The sequence below is a fragment of the Erpetoichthys calabaricus genome, chromosome 1 (genome assembly GCF_900747795.2).
Source record: "Erpetoichthys calabaricus chromosome 1, fErpCal1.3, whole genome shotgun sequence".
Taxonomy (NCBI): Eukaryota; Metazoa; Chordata; class Cladistia; order Polypteriformes; family Polypteridae; genus Erpetoichthys; species Erpetoichthys calabaricus.
In genome coordinates, this window is record NC_041394.2 from 247,094,718 (window position 1) to 247,113,749 (window position 19,032).

Sequence of the window (19,032 nt, forward strand, 5' to 3'; positions counted from 1 at the left end):
CCATAAATCCCAACCAATGTATACATCTGAACCCACCTATATATCCAAACAGATCTATCTTTGCCTATATACTGTATATATATATATATATATATATATATATATATATATATATATATATATATATATATATATATATATATATATATATATATATATATATATAAATCATGAATACTGGATATTTAAATCTATATATTTAAATGAGGGATACAAAATATTCAGAGTATTCCTGCTTTACATTATAAATGATGTTTAGTTCTCTTTATAGTTAAACTATCCCACTCATGCCTTGCAAGTAAAGGACAACAGTAACTGCTCTGGGTATTTATTTGCCCCTTCTCACTTTAACACAAGATATTGCTCATAGCTTTGTGCATCCAGTTGCGCTTGCATTTTGCTGATTGGTAGTTTTTACTGTTAAATACAGAGGTGAATATCAGTTATTTGTGAAGCAGTAATATTATAATAATAATACATTTTATTTATATAGCGCCTTTCCCATGCTCAAGGCACTTACAGAATATAATAAAGAACGGCAGAATATACAGTATATAGCATTGTACAAACCAGATAAATAAATAAAGAAGATTAAGACAGTAAATTCTGAAAAAAAACAGACAACATAATTGATGGTCTAGCACACACATACAGGTTACATTGGCATCTTGACAGAGAAGTAAACTGAGAGAAAGGTAATAAAGTCAAGTAGAGCTAAAAGCCTTCCTGAACAGATGAGTTTTGAGTTGTTTTTTAAAAGAATTCATGGAGTCAGCTGACCTGATTAATTTTGGTAGTTCATTCCAGAGTCTGAGCGCTATACAGCTGAAGGCCCTGTCACCCATAGAGTGTAGATTAGTGAGGGGCACAACAAGATTACCAGAATCAGAGGACCTTAGTGGGCGGGCAGGCACATAGTGATGGAGGAGGTCACTGATGTAGTTTGGTGCGAGGTTATTTAAAGCTTTGTAGGTTATTAGTAGGATTTTATATTCGATTCTGTAGGACACAGGGAGCCAGTGAAGATGGAGCAGGATGGGTGTGATGTGCTCGCTGCTGTTGGTTCGAGTAAGGACTCTTGCAGCTGAGTTTTGAATAAGCTGGAGCTGTGATATAAGATTAGAAGGGGCACCTGCCAGTAGGGAATTACAATAATCGATGCGGGATATGATAAAAGCATGGACAAGTTTCTCAGCATTAGAGAAGGAGAGGAAGGAGCGAACACGGGATATGTTACGGAGGTGAAAGTAAGAAAGTTTCTTAATGTGATTTATGTGGGCGGAATAAGTGAGGGAGGAATCAAAAATGACACCGAGATTTTTTACAGTAGAGGCAGGTCTGATGAGATCACTGCCAAGATGGACTGGGAAGGAGCTCATTTTATTAAGTTGCATTTTAGTCCCAATTTGCAGGAGTTATGATCATTTTGTATTTATAAACAGTGATCAGCATTCAGAAACAACTGCATAGCTCCAGTTTTTCCCACCCTTCCTGATCTAGATTTCTCTTAAATGAAACACTGCAAATAAGGAATAACCAAAATCATTGTTACATGATCTGTACTAACTGAATGCACTAGTTCAGCACCTGACCTTCCAAATATCTTGCAGTCTCTTTTTTCCTTTCTTCTGACTTTACGAGATGCATCCTCAAACACTTCTTTTTTAGTTTGTATTTTTCCCTTGATATTTGTATCTGTCAGGTTGATCTCCCTGTAAAACAGTTTATCATTGACAGAAAGGTACATGATGTTTTCTTTTATTCCTTATTGGCAGTGTTTCATTTTAAGAGTAATCCAGATCAGAAAGAAGTAAACAATGGACCATCTTTGTTTGGAGAAAACTGGAGCTACGTAGTTTCTTATGCATGCTGATCAGTGATCAATGATACTGAAAGATCAGTTATTTGTGAAGCAAGAATATTTTGATGTTTTGTGCCAGTGCTGAAGGTAATAAAAAATCGTCTTGTAATCCATTGCATGTTATGCTCAAAAAGTTTTCTGACAAGTAATATTCTTTATATTTTTTTTCTAAACAATTTTTCTCTCAAGGTAAGACATTTTCATGTATGTGAAAACCACAGACTAAAGCGGACATTCTGTGGAGACTGAATTCTCTTGTAATCTCATGCAAGTAAACAGTAAATGCCCTGGGTATTTATTAGTTCCTTCTTGCGCTAATACAGGAGATCCCACGCTTAATCAGTAGTTTGTGTGACCAATGGTGTGTGAGTTTTTGTGTGTGCGCGTTTTAGGGGCAGTTTAACTACAAAAAAAAATTAAACATCATTTATTTGTGAATCAGAAATATTCTGATCATTCTACATCCCTAGTTCCTGATCAGCATCCACAAGAAACCGCGCCACTCCGGTGTTTCTATCTATAAAGAGGATCATCCTTTCAGCTAATGGGACTCTTATCCTTTCAGTGAAACACTGCCAATAAGGAATACCAGAAATCACAGTATGGCTTTCGGTCAATGTGAAACTAACGTTTTCTGGCGTGAAAAAAAGGGACGTACAGCGGCTGCTATCAATGCTTTATAATAACTTGGGTTTTGAGAATAATCTGTCATGGAACAGAAGGTGTTGAAGATGCAGGAGTCATGTGTTAGTGTGGCATGAAGTGGACGAGGAGGGACGAGGGATCTGTGCAAGTGTTTTAATTGCAAAGTAAAATGCACCAGATAGGTAAATGCTTCTTACCAAAATAAATTTAATCCATTCAAACAAATTACATAATTCATTCAAAGGGATTATTTTCAAGTATGTAATTTGTTTGAATGGATTAATTCATTCAAATGGATTTTTTTTTTTTGCCTGACACCTACTGGGCTTTTTTGAAACCCGTCAAAGGTGTTCTCGATGAACTATCTGAATTTTTTATTCAACAATCTGTTTCTCTGTTTTCTTTTTTGGTATTCATTGTGGGGTTGGGGGGAGCTTTTCCATATTCTCCAACTGCAACCCTGACTGAAAACATTTGATCATGGGTAGCAAACTGAAATCTTTCCATCTTTCAAAGCGTTCCTGAAATAACAAAACTGTCCACTTTTGACAAGAGGTTGTATTTTTTTGCATTTTACTTTTTTATTTTGGCTATTTGTTCTTCTTGGTGTATTAATAGAGACATGCAGCCTTGGGCATTTTCTCTTTATTCTCATGTACTGAGGCAGTGAGACAGCATGCCTTTAATTCGCTTTAAAATTGTGCCCTTGATGCTACAGTGGGCATACATCTTTTTCCCTAGAGGCTAGGCCAAAACACAATTTTACAGTCTAAGAAAGTGTAAATGCTTTATTCTGTCTTGCTATCCTTTGTGCTCCACTGAAATATGCTTATATCAAACACTTGCCATCATTCAGTTTTTTACTAATTAAGTTCATTTTTAAGTTTCTACAATTTAGTTTTTTTGCAAACTTTCAGCTTGATGTTCGCTTTTGAAATTGCCATGAGCTGTGTTGGAGTGACTTTCAAAGATTGGGTCTCTTGAGCAGCCCATTTTTGCTTTGCACCCTCCTTCACAATAATCAATTATCTATGGGGGAAGAGCGAAAGCTTTAGATTTGTCAAAAATTTCGATCTCTGGTTTCAACGGATCTGGATGTTTTAGGGTCCCCTGATGCAGAAAAACATCATTATCTTGATGATGGGTGTGTCCGTGTCACAGTTTCTTGAGGACGGTCTAGAGTTAAACAGCTGTATGGAAAAAATACCAAACTCTGAACTAGGGATGGACGGTATGACCAAAATTCTATATCACGGTATTTTTCTAAATTATCCCGGTTTCACGTTATTTGACGGTATTTTTTTCCCATGCATGAGTGGATATTAAACACATTTTCCACTGCAATTACTGGCTAAGAATAACCTATTCCACTGTCAAGAGCATTGTACATTGTACAAAACAAACATTTTAATGTGCACACAAGTATTAATACAGGTTTGCATTGCCCCATAAAGTGATACTTTTCAAGGGGGTGGCACTAATGAAGAGAAGGAAATCACATTGCATGACAGATGCAGTCAAAATATAGAACCTTTTTAATTAACAAATTTTGCAAAAACTTAACATATTTTCAACCATCCAAAGAGGTATTTAGACTTAGGAAAATATCCAGAAGTGCTTATCAAAAGTTGTATTGCACTGAACATGTCTTAGAAAAGGAATAAATAAATATTTTTTTGTAAAACAACTACACTTTCTGTTAATGTTAACAATCTCTGTCCACTGACACGTTAAAGTGACTTTTTAAACAACTTTACCATCATTAAACTGCATAATATTTAAATTAATAAATAATAACAATAAAATAAATAATTGTATTATTACTGATAGTTGCACTATTACTTCAAGGCTTCAAAAGCCCAGGTGCATTACACAGTATTCACCAAATTAAAATAAAATAAAACAAGTGCAATCTTGGTGATGACATCTTTACCAACTGAACTATCATTTAGGCCAGGGGTCTGCAACCTTCACTATGAAAAGAGCCATTTTGCCCCCTCTTCCTCCAAAGAAAAATAGTCTGGAGCCGCAAAACATAACACAGCTGATAAACTTTTAAAAGTTTTAATCTTTTTTAAGATTTTACATGTTACAACCACGGAATACAACAAACAGAAGTGCAGTGTGCATGTGTAGGGCTACTTTGAAATAAATTAAACTGAACTATGCAGGCCTATTTTGGTCCTTCCTATACCTGTGTAAAATTAAAATAAAAACTAGCCCACTTTAATATAAATAAAACATTTAGCTGTAGCTTAGCAGCTTTAAAAAAGGTAACATAAAATTCCATTTCAGTGTGCTGAATCAACTGAAGCACCTGAACATACAAAAAAATCTACATCAGCTCCGGGTCCGAAATGAATGTGTTTCGTTTTTCTGAAAAATAATAGCTTATTAAATGCTATTGTTGTCACCTGTTTAAAGTGACTTCTGTTTCTGAAGTTCGCTGCTGATCATCTCTATGTCGGGGCTGTACAATGTGACTTTGACCTTCACACAGGACTGTAGGCTCTCATGTGTGAGGCGGGAGCGATATTTGGACTTTATGAAGTTCATGCTTGAGAAAACTTGCTCACTTAAGTATGTTGAGCCAAAGATGGACAGGACTCCAAATGCATATTTTTTCATGTTCATATACGTTTCGGGAATGGCACTCCATGTGTCGAAAACAAATTTGTCGGGTTTGGGGAGGTTTTAAATATCACTCCATTTGTGCTCTTTAGCGAGAGTAGCCTTCTGACGGGTGACTTCTTCAAGATCCGCTGTCAGGCATTTGAACTTGGACACCCATTAATCTTTATCTGCTATGTCGTCCAGTTAAATTTCTAGATCGGGCTTACTTACTCCTGTGAATGCGGATGTGTTCAGCAGGGATGGGTCGACGTCCAGGGGTGTGACAGGGAAGGAGAGAGTGTTTTTTTTTCTTTCTGAACTCACTGAATCTTTCTCTAAATGCAGCTTGCATTTTCTGAACAATTTCCCGTTTGTTTTTAAAGTCGGAGAATAGATGCTCTGATATTTTTATGAACGATTCTTTCATGTATTCTCCGTCTGTGAACGGCTTACCCCTAATTACGATCTCTTGAGCTGCCACAAAACTAGCGGCTGTAGTTGACTGTGTAGAAGTGATCCACTTTTTGAAAGTATGTTTGCTCTGTTCAGCTTTCCGTTGCAGTTCCAAAATTGCTCTCTTTCGCTTATCTTTTTGCTTATTTTCAGTGAATGCTGAGAGCTTGTTTTGAAAATGTCTTTCAACGTTACATTTTTTGTTGTTCGATAATTTATCGCCACATATTAAGCACACCGGTAAGCCAGCGTCGTTGGCGGTGAAGGCAAATGCTTCTGTCCACTCTGAATTAAACTCTCTAAATTAGATGTTAAAATGTATAACAGTAGTAGTAGTAGTAAATAAACATATATATATATATATATATATATATATATATATATATATATATATATATATATATATATATGTGTGTGTATAAATACAAGTTAAATTAAGAAATTGCCATCATTCATTTTCATGGTTTTTATTTTTTTGTCAAGGCCAAAGGGAGCCACTACAAGGAGGCTGAAGAGCCGCATGTGGCTCCAGAGCCGCGGGTTGCCGACCCCTGATTTAGGCAAACTGCATTAATATGGACCTTGCTTCAAGCTAAGCTATATACATAAATAATACAACTGCAACTTGCATTTATAATTGTATTTGTGGTATAGCCCTACGGAATCGTATTAGGGCCACAGTGAAGGAAAAAAAAAATACGGACACAGGGAAGAAAAAAAAAACTACACGTTGAGAATAAAGTCGACATTTCCACTCTATTCTCATAGTTTACTTTATAATTAAAGTAGAATGTCGTAAACTAAACTTCATCCTAAAATCATTGTTTAATTTACTAGATTTTCTCAAACCCCTTCATAAGTTAATGTAGCACATTAAATGCTTTGTGTTGTGTTCCCCGACCCAGTTGTTAATCACTACACTTCTTAAACTGACTTCCTCCGCACTAAGAGGAGACCGCGATCACCATACAGAATCCATTCACTGTATGATATTCCTGCTTTCTGAAAATTTAGAATTTATATCAAGTATTTATTTATATCAAGTATTTATCTTGGCATTCTAAATGTTCAGAGAGCATAAATATCATGTGAATGGATTCTGTGCGGCGATCGCTGCCGGTGCCTCCTCTTAGTGCAGAGGAAGTCAGTTTAAGAAGCTCGGGGAACACTTAACACAAAGCATTTAATGTGCTATATAACTTATGACGGGGTTTGAGAAAATCTAGTAAATTAAATATTCATTTTACAATGAAGTTTAGTTTACGATGTTCTACTTTAATGACAAAGTACGAGAATAAAGTCAACATGTCATCACAATATTACACAGTACCCAGGTACATTACACTGTATTGAAAACAAATAAAACAAGTACAACTTGGCTTACAGTATTATCCAGTACTATAGAAACAGTGTTTACACATCTGACCTTTTAAAACTAAAGCATCTCCAGGCGACAGACGTGACTCATTTTTTTCGTCTCTCTGTCCATTTTCACCGCGCGGCATTCCTATGCTACCGCCCACTATTTGGTGGTGTAGCAGTGAAAAAGAGCCTTAGTGCAACAAATCTGTGTTTAGCGGTGTAGCAGTGAAAAAGGTCCCCACTTGAACAGTTTCACTGCGCCACGTTCCGAACGTCGTTTAGGCAATTTAAACCGGTGTTGCGGTATAAGAAAAATCCATATCATAAAAAAAATTAAAAACGGTTTTCGGTATGAACCGGTATACCGCCCAGCACTACTCTGAACTTAAGCCTGTTCTGAGATGATGATGTGCTGTTTTTTTTTTTTTTTTTTGAAAAAATTCTCTCAGCCAAATCGTGTAAGTGAAAGAGGCACTCTAGAGGAACCCCCAAATACCATAATTCTGCAATTAATTATGAATTCTTCTCGTCATTTCCTATCATAATGACCAATTTTTTGATCAAAAAGATCAGCATCGGACCAGTAAATAATTACTGAAATGTTATAGAATAGTTCGAGTAGCTTGGTTCCTTGGGTGCAAAGCTAACTGACGCTCGCATTTGAATTTTTTGAGTTGTAATTAAGTAGACAGGCTTGCTATCTTCTTGTAGTCCATGAGTTTTGAAACTGTTGGTATCCTGTCTCTGAAGGATGCACCTTTGTTTTCTGTTTTGGGATCTCTTGTCTCCACAGCTTCATTATAGTTGTCATCATTTTGTTATTTTTTTTTCTTTTAATATTGAAAGTTATTCAGCTTCAGGTTGCTAGTTTTGGTAACTACCACTGGATTTGCCTACTTTGCCTATTCTTTTTTTGTTGCAAAGTGTTTTATTGCCACATTTTGCTGAATATGAACCATCCATCCATTATCCAACCTGCTATATCCTAACTACAGGGTCACGGGGGTCTGCTGGAGCCAATCCTAGCCAACACAGGGCGCAAGGCAGGAAACAAACCCTGGGCAGGGCGCCAGCCCACCGCAGCCAATACATCCATCTATCCATTATCCAACCCGCTGAATCCGAACACAGGGTCACGGGGGTCTGCTGGAGCCAATCCCAGCCAACAATGGGCACAAGGCAGGAAACAATCCTGGGCAGGGTGCCAACCCACCGCAGGACACACGCACACACTAGGGCCAATTTAGAATCGCCAATCCACCTAACCTGCATGTCTTTGGACTGTGGGAGGAAACCGGAGCGCCCGGAGGAAACCCACGCAGACACGGGGAGAACATGCAAACTCCACGCAGGGAGGACCCGGGAAGCGAACCCGGGTCCCCAGGTCTCCCAACTGCGAGGCAGCAGCGCTACCCACTGCGCCACCGTGCTGCCCGCAGCCAATACAGTATGAACCAATTTCTGTTTTTGTTTGGACTCCTACCTTAATTAGGCAAATGCCATTTTCCACTTTGTACACTATATATATATATATATATATATATATATATATATATATATATATATATAAAAAAACCTGCTGTCAATGTACACATTTTTCACAGAAAAAATACTGTGTCAGAGAGGTCCAACTCCAATCCTGGAGGACTACTATGGCTACAGTTTTTCATTCTAACCATTTTGTTAATTAGTTTTTGCTGCTAAATAACTAAATTTACCTTAAATATAATTGACTACTTAAGTCTCAGACTGCTCAATTATTTTTTTTTCCTTAATTAGCAGCCAATAAATAATGAGATACAAAATGAGCCAACAAATGACCAGCTAACCAGTATCCATCATACAATATCTGAAAATAAAGAAAAGGTGAAGTTCTTAGTATTTTTAACCACCTCAGGTCCACAAAATATTGTAGGCTCTTAGAAAAAAGATCAGCCATTTTGCTGTTGTCTGCTGTGGCAGAAGTTAAGCACCATCAAGCTGAGGAATTAAATGATGGGTTTAATTAACAATAAGAATTGGATTCTAATTAAGAAAATGGTCAGAGTTAAATTGGTTTGAGTTTGAGGCCCCGACTTAGCTGGTCATTTGTTGATCCACTTCACATCTCATTTTCGTTTGGCTGTTTAAGGAAAAAATCAATTCAGAAAAGTGAGTCTTAAAAAAACAAGGCAATTAAAATGAAGAGAAAAAGAACTCGCTTAACAGCAAAAAGTGGCATGAAGCAAATCTGGAGCCTTGGTAGCCCTCCAGTATTGGAGTTGAACACCACTATTTTATGGTATTTTACTGTTCAGCACAATGCAATGTAAGAAATAACTGAGATTTAAGAATGTTTACTGTAAATTACTGTGCTAGGGGAATGTAGTGCATCTACATTCTAACTTAAAATTTAAAATAAACACAAATAGAATGAAATGCATCGCCAATATCACAAAGGCAAACTTTCCTTCTCCATTAGACAATATGACAACTGAATCTAGATCGACTCTTTTCCCAAAGCACAGTTGCAATAAGTTGATGTAACTCCAAATGAATAGCCTTTCACTTTGAGAAATGTGCATCTGAGGGAAAATAGGTTTTCTTGGATTACTATGTACAGTATTATGCAGTTTTTCAGGATTTCTTCTTTTGTTGAATATTTTTCTTGGCAGTCAATTGTATATATGTATAAAAATGATTTTCATATGGAAACAACCCCCTTTGGGGGTAAAGGTACAAATGGATTTTGATGATCCGTACATTGTTGGTCAGTGGGGGAAAAAGTTAAATATAGTTATCCCCAGATGCTCCCATTTTTTTGTGTTTATGGAAGGTTATTTATGATGGGTTGCATTTTCGATAAACTGGAAACCCTGTCATCCTACATTATTATTTTATGCAAGGTACTTCTCGTGACAACCTATGTAAACAACTTGTCTGCAAATGAGTATACAAACAACTCCGCTCTTCTAAAATCATTTACATTTTATTTTAGTTTTTTATTAACATTTCAGATTTATACAGTAATAGTTTAATGTTAATCACGATTTGCTTTTAATTTTTACTATCATTAAATTTTTGGGAATAGAAACCATTAAATTACAGCGGAAATGTTTACAGCTATTCTTCCTGCACTTCAGAACAGGTAATACACCTGAAGCTAAGCATGTTTGTGACTGGCCAGTACTTCAATGGGAGACCGTCTAGATCTTGAGCTTGGGCTGCAGCTGGAAGAGGTTTTGGTGAGACCATCAGGGGGTGCTTTCCCTGTGTAATGTGTTTAGATCCCAATGCTCCAGTGCAGTGACAAAGACACTGTCATGTTAAAAATTGCTGCCGTCCTTTGGATGAGAAGTAAAACCGAGGTCCTGACTCTGTGGTAATAAAAGATCTCTAGGCATCTACTATCACATCATTATGGTGAATGCTGTACATTTGTGATGGTTGAAGTGGTTCCTCGCATGCCTATATAAAGTGTTTTAAGTAGGTTAAAAACAACTGCATATAAATTTTATTATTACTAGCTATGTTACCTATTGAAGACAAGTAATAGAATAAATTGAAAAATATTTGATACCTTTTGCTTTACATGTACCTACAGTGCCTTTCCTCTGTAACCTCATGTGACTGAACCTCTCTTGACCAGTGTTCCCTCTATGAATGCGTTCCCGTAAAAATCTGCTTTTCAGATGCTGCTGTTTTGAGGTGCCTTGCTAGCCTGCTGTCTGCTTTTATACTTCTAGGCAACTCTTAGCATAGCTCCTACGCCTCTACTCCTTACACTTGGATTTCCTTCTTCGATCATTTCACCAAAACCAAACTGACCAGATTGATCTGAGTTACTGGACACACACAGAGACCTTAGCATTTAATTATATAGATAATTAGTGCACTGTCAACTATAGAGTAGTGTACTGTACAGTGATTGCAGTAAGTTACTGTTATATTCATGTACAGTTTTTTACTGTAATATTTACAGTACTTACTGGCAACTTTGCTGCCAATAATTTTTTCCGTTTTTACAGTGTGCATTTTGATGTCAATCCAGAAACTACAAAAGTAGGTGTACTAAATTTCTGTAGTCACTTCTGCATGAGGTGTAATGCGAGTGCAACACTACCATATTTATTTGTGCATGTTACAATAAACCCCCTGGTCAATCAAAAACAATAATGGTATTTTTACATAACCAAAGGTGTCTTCTCTCAAATGAATCATGTGCTGCTTAGGTTGACTAGACGTACATGCATGAATGGTTTAGGTGTATGTATGTGTCCTGTGTAGGTGTGTTTCCTGCCCTACGCCCAGGGCTGCCAAGAAAGACATTGCCCCCAGCACTGGAAAAAGCTGGAATGAAAATGCATTTATGCATATATTTTGTTTATTCCAAATGTGAAATGCGGGAAAAAAGCAACAACAAAATAAACTAACAAATAAAAATACACTAAGCTTCTGTTGGGCAATTACAACAGAAGGCAGGAGAAGATGTACGAGTTGCAGCACAGAAACACCAAAATTGTACATAGTGTAAGGTTTCCCTGTGTCTAGTGATAAACAGAAATTGTTTCAAGGGCTAGCATGAAAAAAATAATTTTCAAAGTAAAGGTTTGGATTAATACATAATTATGTGTACACAGTTTCAAAGTATTTGCTTGCTGCCTCAGAGTTATATATAAAGTGTGTATAAGGGAGACCTAAATATTTCCAAAAAGGGGGACACTTTGTGGCAAACAGTATAGTTTTGCAATGATGTGAGATATGACATCCAAACTTGGTACAATAGTAATAGACCTAATATCAGTTCTGCTTGCCAATAATCGTCATTTTTATGATCCAATTAAGGGAGGAAATGCCAAAGAAAAAAGGACAAATTATTAGAAAAATGACACAAGGATTTAAGAATTTAAAGCTATGACAGAAATAAAAAATATTTATAATTCAATAAATGTAAGTTTCCTACTACTGTGCTTATCTGAGTGGAGGATAAGAGAAGGCAAAAAAGACCACGTAATTAAGCAGTCATTTTAGTTTCCTTTTGATATGTTTCATGTGTGAGTTTGGAATAGCAAAACTTACTAAAAACCGGTATTTGGGTTTTGAAGTTTAAAGTTTTTTTTTCCATGATAGTGTAGGGGGTAGTACAAAAAAGTAAGGAAGACCGCTACTTAAGGTTTTGGAAACACTACATACACTGTTTTGGCAACATAATTTGCAAAAAAGGGTTTAGATAAAAATAAATTGGGTGGCGGGTGTGGAAAGCATGTCTTTGTAAATGTTGTATGTCTAAATACAATTGAAGGTAAGGCAAGAAGATGTACTCTAAGATAAACACTGTAATCCGACAAGACAATAAAACTGCTGCCTTTGATTACATGTCACACCTATTGATGCTCTTATTCAATGTCTGTAAGCACTAATGAAATCGTCTGGAGCTGTGCACTGGCAGATGGGAATTGTAGTCCTCACATTTGCCTCAAAGTTGCAGATAAGACTGGGGATGGGGGAGGTATTAAATACCTTCTGGTTCAGTTGCTCGAAATTGACTATGCTCAGAGCCACTGCATCTGGCAAGCACGTGAGCTTCAAAGCGTGCTTGCTAACTACATTGTACTTTTCTTCTATTACTTAGCTTTTGCACATGGCTTTCATTTGCATAAGCTGGAATTCCACATTTCTTCATGCGATCGCGGTCAATGCTGTAGCAAAAGGAGATGCTGTGTAATAGAATGTCTCAATTTTTTTACAGCATTATTAAGGACAAATATCGGCGATAAACATGGGTCTTCTAATTTTCTTTTTTCTACAATGGCATCATATTTCAATCTTTCAATCAAGATGGTCAAAGTGTTCTTGAGATTTTAAGGTACAGTGGAACCTCTAGTCACGACCGTAATTCATTCCAAAACTCTGGTCGTGACCCGAAGTAATTTCCCCCATAGGATTGTATGTAAATACAATTAATCCGTTCCGGACCGTACAAGCTGTATGTAAATATATATATTTTTTTAAAGATTTTTAAGCACAAAAATAGTTAATTATACCATAGAATGCACAGTGTAATAGTAAACTAAATGTTTACTTACTACTTCTGGTGACTCCAGCTCCTTGATCGCTCAGCTGGAGCGACCGCTTCCTTCTCCCCCACCGAGTGTCGGCCAAAACACCCCTGCTTGGTCTTTCTCTCTTGCGCACTCTCTCTCACTCACGCTCTCTCTCACTCGCTCGCTGCACAGGGAATGCACAGGGAGAGACTGAGCACATGCGGAAATCATCGGTACGTACAAACCGGAAGGGAAACTGGCTTGTTCGTCACCTGAGTGTGTGGGCGAGAACAGATGCAAAAGTTTGGTGAACTATTTGGTCATAACACGATTTGTACGTGGTCCGAGACGTTCGTGACCCGAGGTTCCACTGTATTTAGTTTTTCTGTTTGTTGCCCCTAAATATTGATACATTGAAATGTCCTATGTTAGTGAGTACCTACTGCCCTAGATGAACCATCATGCCAGATTTAGTCAAGTAGTATTTTTGTGGGGTGTGTTTTGTCCATTTAAAAAAAAAAAAAAAAAAAAGTCAGTGAGTGAGTCAGTCAGCTTTACATTGTAGATGTATAGATTTATGCATTTGTGTAAATTTCAGCATATGTGAAGTCAGCGCTGATAAGTCTGTGTACAGACAAAAAGTTGGAATTGTGCAGATAGCCCTCTGAACAAGTGTGGCTCTCTGGAGTCATTTCAAAATTAAGTAATTTTGTCTGAGTACAGAAGACTGAGTATCTGTAATTGGGGGAAACTGAATCTTCCTTGACCATTAAAAAAAAAAAAAAAAAAAGTTTATAAACCTTTTTGCATTTACCTTAATCTTAGAGATGTCTTCTGATCAACTGTTGTTGAAGCCTAATATACTTTTATATGAATGATTTTAATTTGAATACTTTTCCATGGAGGATTTCTCTTATGAATTGCTTGTTAATTTGTTATAAGCGCATTTCTTACTATAATATACTGTAGGTGATTTTTCTATAATGACATTCCCTTTGCTTTTCAGCGACCTAATACTGAATTTCCTTTTTATATGGTATCCTTTTCTTCAAATTGCAGGTTTTTTAGGAGCTCATTTGGGCAGTTTCACAGTGATGGATATATGAACATGAAGTAATGCAATCCATGTTAACTGTACTTGGTTGGGCCCTGATAAAGTATATCTAGGTCTTTTTAAATTCACAGGTTACACCAGATGCTTAATTATAAAACTGTTTTTTATCCATCTATCCATTCATGCATTTTTTTAAACCCACTTCATCTTTGGCAGGGTCATGGGGAAGATGGAGCCAATCCTAGCAAGCATCATTCACAAGGCAGGAACAATCCCTGGACAGGGTGTCGCTCCATCTCCTGATAAATTAGTGCATATTTTTATTTATTTATTTATTTTATTTATTTATTTTCCTTTCAGAAAGATCTGTAGACTGGGGCACTGCACAGATTGCATGTTTTCAGACTATTCAGACATATTCTTCATACAGCCTAAGGCAAAAGCACAAGTAAAAACCTAAGGACAAAAGTGCACTGATAAATCCATGTGGAGGAAAATAGGCTTGATTTGTATAAACCAAGTAATAATTGGTTTATTGTATAGGCAGTACACATAATTTTCAATTCTGATATATAGTTTTCTCATAAATTGTGATTTTACAACTGAAAAGAGTTTTATATGGGTAATTCTGTTTCAAATCATGACACTTTTGGACTTCATCGTCTCAGATTTGAACAAAATGTGGCATGTTGATTTGGTCATATGAGTATGAATTACCCATTTACTCGAAATATTTTAATACAATTAAAATGAAGGCAAAAATGCCAAAACAAAATGTGAGGAGAAACACTTCAAACTTATGGAAAGAAACACAAAACAATGTTAATAAAAGGGTAACTGTTCTGTACATTTTATAGTGCTACATCATATGCAATCTCTCAAACAAAAGTCTAAATAAATCGTTACTCATCAATAAGTTAGTTCTGTTTTGCTCAAAAAATCTCTGACCCAAGAGCTTGTGGGAGCCATTGTAGAGCAAAAGAAGGCATGTAGGCCCATACACTTCACTGAAATATTTAAATGAAAAAGCAGTAAGCAGAAATCAAGTTCTTTTTGCAAAAAATATATTACAGTGATCCCTCGCTATATCGCGCTTCGCCTTTCGCGGCTTCACTCTATCGCGGATTTTATATGTAAGCATATTTAAATATATATCGCTGAGTTTTTGCTGGTTCACGGATTTCTGAGGACAATGGGTCTTTTAATTTCTGGTACATGCTTCCTCAGTTGGTTTGCCCAGTTGATTTCATACAAGGGACGCTATTGGCAGATGGCTGAGAAGCTACCCAACTTACTTTTCTTTCTCTCTCTCTTGCGCTGACTATCTGTGATCCTGACGTAGGGGGTGTGAGCAGGGGGGCTGTTTGCACACCTAGAAGATATGGACACTTGTCTAAAAATGCTGAAAGATTATCTTCACGTTGCTACCTTCTGTGTGCAGCTTTTAAGTATGCTGCACGGTGCTTCGCATACTTAAAAGCTCAAAGGGCACGTATTGATTTTTGACTTTGTTTCTCTCTCTCTCTCTCTCTCTCTCTCTCTCTCTCTGCTCCTGACAGAGGGGGTGTGAGCTGCCGCCTTCAACGGCTTTGTACAGGCGGTGCTTCGCATACTTAAAAACAAACAACCCTATTGATTTGTTTGCTTTATTCTCTGTTTCCTTTGAAGAGGAAGATATGTTTGCATTCTTTTAATTGTGAGACAGAACTGTCATCTCTGTCTTGTCATGGAGCACAGTTTAAACTTTTGAAAAAGAGACAAATGTTTGTTTGCAGTGTTTGAATAACGTTCCTGTCTCTCTACAACCTCCTGTGTTTCTGCGCAAATCTGTGACCCAAGCATGTCAATATAAAAATAACCATATAAACATATGGTTTCTACTTCGCGGATTTTCTTATTTCGCTGGTGGCTCTGGAACGCAACCCCCGCGATGGAGGAGGGATTACTGTAATTACTTATATTCATTCTTATTATTTGCATTAATAACTTAAATGACTACATTTCCACCTTTTAGTAGATAATGTGTGCAGAGTAAGGAACTTCCATTGTATATGGCAGTCTTGAATATGCTATACATTTGCATATGACTAAAATATTCATGCTGTTGATCAGTTTTTGCATTTAATAGTGATTGGCCTTGGTTTTTGTCAAAACAAAATTTAAGTGAAAACAATATTCGTTTGAATTTCAACGAATAATCGCCAAGAATAATAGGTGTTTGGAGAGGTTTTATTCTTCTTATTATTATATGTTTGCAATTTTCATTTGTTTATGTAGTTCATTGAAGCATTACGTTTTGTTTTTTTTTTTTGTCAGTTGTAGACAGTAAAATTGTAGCACTATTGTACTTTAACTTATTGGAACAAAATAACAACCAATACTGTGCTTAGAGGCTTCTTGCATGATTGCTGGGGGTGTTTTCTCCTGTAAATGTATTGTAATGATATTTTTGGTTGGTAAGCAATTAAAGAGCCTTTTATTTGAGTGACCTTCAAATAGAATAGACTTTTTATGAAAGAATCACTTCTCTTCTGTTTGAAACTAATGATTGTACAGAAGAGTACAGGTGAAAAGAAGTAATCTTGTGAACAACAGTATATGTACGGTTGTCCACTTCTCTTTTTGATTGTGTGAAATGTGTTAACTGAGCTGCACTAGTATTTAAACTAACACAGTTGGTATCTGCTTGTGTTGGACAGAAGGAATCTATGTCTCCTGTATTTCTCCCTCCCTCCCTCCTAACTCGAACTTTATTGCTAAACACGTCTTACTTGAGCTTATTCCTCCTTCAACTTTGGAACCACTTCCACTTTCTATCCAGTGGTTGAAGTGAAACCATACAGGAGGTACTCCGTGTTCTTGAAGTCTTGTTCGTCTTCACAATGTGTTATAAATTTTAAATAGTGTTATAGTGGTATTATATGGTATAATAGTGAGGGTGAATGAGATCAAAGCATGTTGACATATGAAATCGAAGAGCCCTTCAAGCCTTGATCCTCTCTTTTTTTTTTTTTTTATCCTGTGCAGAATACTTTGTGGCAGCCTTCATTCGTATACACTTTAAACCCCATAACTCTGTACGATCACTTCTCGGATGGTGCATTTGAATAGCCCCCTTGCTACAACATTATTATTGGCAAATATCAAGAAATTAAAAAAAAAAAAAACACTTGTTAGTCTGTCTGATAATTTTTAACATATTTATAACATTGAAATGTATCTTTCTTTATATTTTATGTATAGTATGCCTGCAGAATACAAGACATCAATAAACATGGATGAGAAAGACGACCTCGGAGAAAAAAGACCAACCTGTGCCAAAGAAAAGAATAAAGAAGACTGTAAACTAGGCAGCAAGAAGGATAATTTGAAACTATGTGAAGACAAAAAGAAGAAATCTGAGGAAGAAAAACGTAAGAAAGAAGAAAAGGAGCGTAAGAAGAAGGAGGAAGAAAAAATAAAGGCCGAAGAGGAGCAGAAGAAGAAAGAAGAGGAGGAGAAAAGAAAGATGGAAGAGGAGGAAAAGATGAAACAAGAAGAAGCGGAGAAAAGGAAACGAGAAGAGGAAGCAGCAAGACTGAAGTAAAAACATTTTAGTGTTTGAAACTGTGTAGTCTTAATGGTCTATAATTTGTGGTGTGCGCTTGTTTATTTCTTTCTGCGTAGAAGATGTCCTGTATCTCTCAATGTTTCCTGCCATAATCTTAAACTTTGCAGAATATTACTTTGTTTACTTTTAGATCCATAAAGAAATAGAAATCACAAGAATTTACTTTTGATACATAGAAATCAATTTCGTATTGATGAGTGTTTGCATTTATCTTAAAATTAAGAGAACATATTTTTTTATTTTTCAGAGAAAAAGAAGAAGGACATCAGCTGCATCAAGAAGCCTGGGAACGCCATCAGGCGAGAAAAGAACTGCGTAGCAAGAACCAAAATGCTCAGGAAGGGCGTCCAGAGGAGACTTACTTTAGTAGACTCGATTCCAGCCTCAAAAAAAACACTGCATTTGTTAAAAAGCTTAAAACAATTACAGAGCAACAGAGGGATACTCTTTCCAATGATTTCAATAGCCTTAATCTCAGCAAGTACATTGCAGAAGCTGTGGGCTCTATTGTTGAAGCAAAATTAAAAACTTCAGATGTTGGTTGTGCAGTACATTTGTGCTCTCTCTTTCACCAGAGGTATGCTGACTTTGCTCCTTTGCTTCTCCAGGCCTGGAGAAAGCACTTTGAAGCAAGAAAAGAGGAAAAAACACCAAATGTGAGCAAGCTTAGGACTGACCTACGGTTCATTGCTGAGCTCACAATAGTGGGCATTTTTACAGATAAAGAGGGTCTATCCCTTATCTACGAGCAGCTGAAAACCATCATCAATACAGACCGAGAAACTCATATGCATGTGTCTGTAGTGATCAGTTTTTGCAAACATTGTGGAGATGACATTGCTGGACTTCTGCCTAGGAAGGTTAAAATGGCTTCAGAAAAATTTAATTTGTGTTTTCCTCCCAGTGAAATCATTAGTTCTGAAAAACAACAGCCATTCCAGAACCTTCTGAGAGAGTATTTCACTTCTCTGACCAAACATCTAAAGAAGGACCATAGAGAACTTCAAAACATTGAAAGACAAAACAGGTAATTTTTCTTGTAGTACTTATGTTTTTGACAGTTTGTGCTGTACATTCTATAGCTTTAAATGGGGTGATTTGAAATCCAACTATATTGAGAGATCTTCCTTATCAAATCAGGGTTAATTATAATGTCCGCATTTTCAGACTGACTTCCAAATGTCTGTGGTTCTTTGTGTGACAAAAAATGTATTTATTTTTTTTTAAATAATTTTGAATACTTCTGTTGGCTTAAACTGAAAAGATACTTTTAATCTATCCTCATAGTTCATACCCTATAGTTCTAGAATCAGTTGCTTTAAAGAGTAAGTTCAGTATTTTTCAGATCAAACTTATTTCTTCATAAACATATGTATTAGTTTGCCAATTGAAATTGTGTTCTGAAGTGAAG

At 36.5% G+C, this 19,032-nt stretch overlaps 1 protein-coding gene across 1 annotated transcript in view; it reads left to right on the forward strand.

The window, feature by feature from the left end:
* The window catches only part of LOC114660836 (regulator of nonsense transcripts 2), a 102,158-nt gene that overhangs the window by 6,864 nt on the left and 76,262 nt on the right, over window positions 1-19,032 (forward strand). The window contains 2 exon segments of the mRNA XM_028813786.2: window positions 17,255-17,593; window positions 17,869-18,648. Of these exon segments, the coding sequence (XP_028669619.1) occupies window positions 17,256-17,593; window positions 17,869-18,648 (1,118 nt within the window). The 5' untranslated portion in view covers window position 17,255.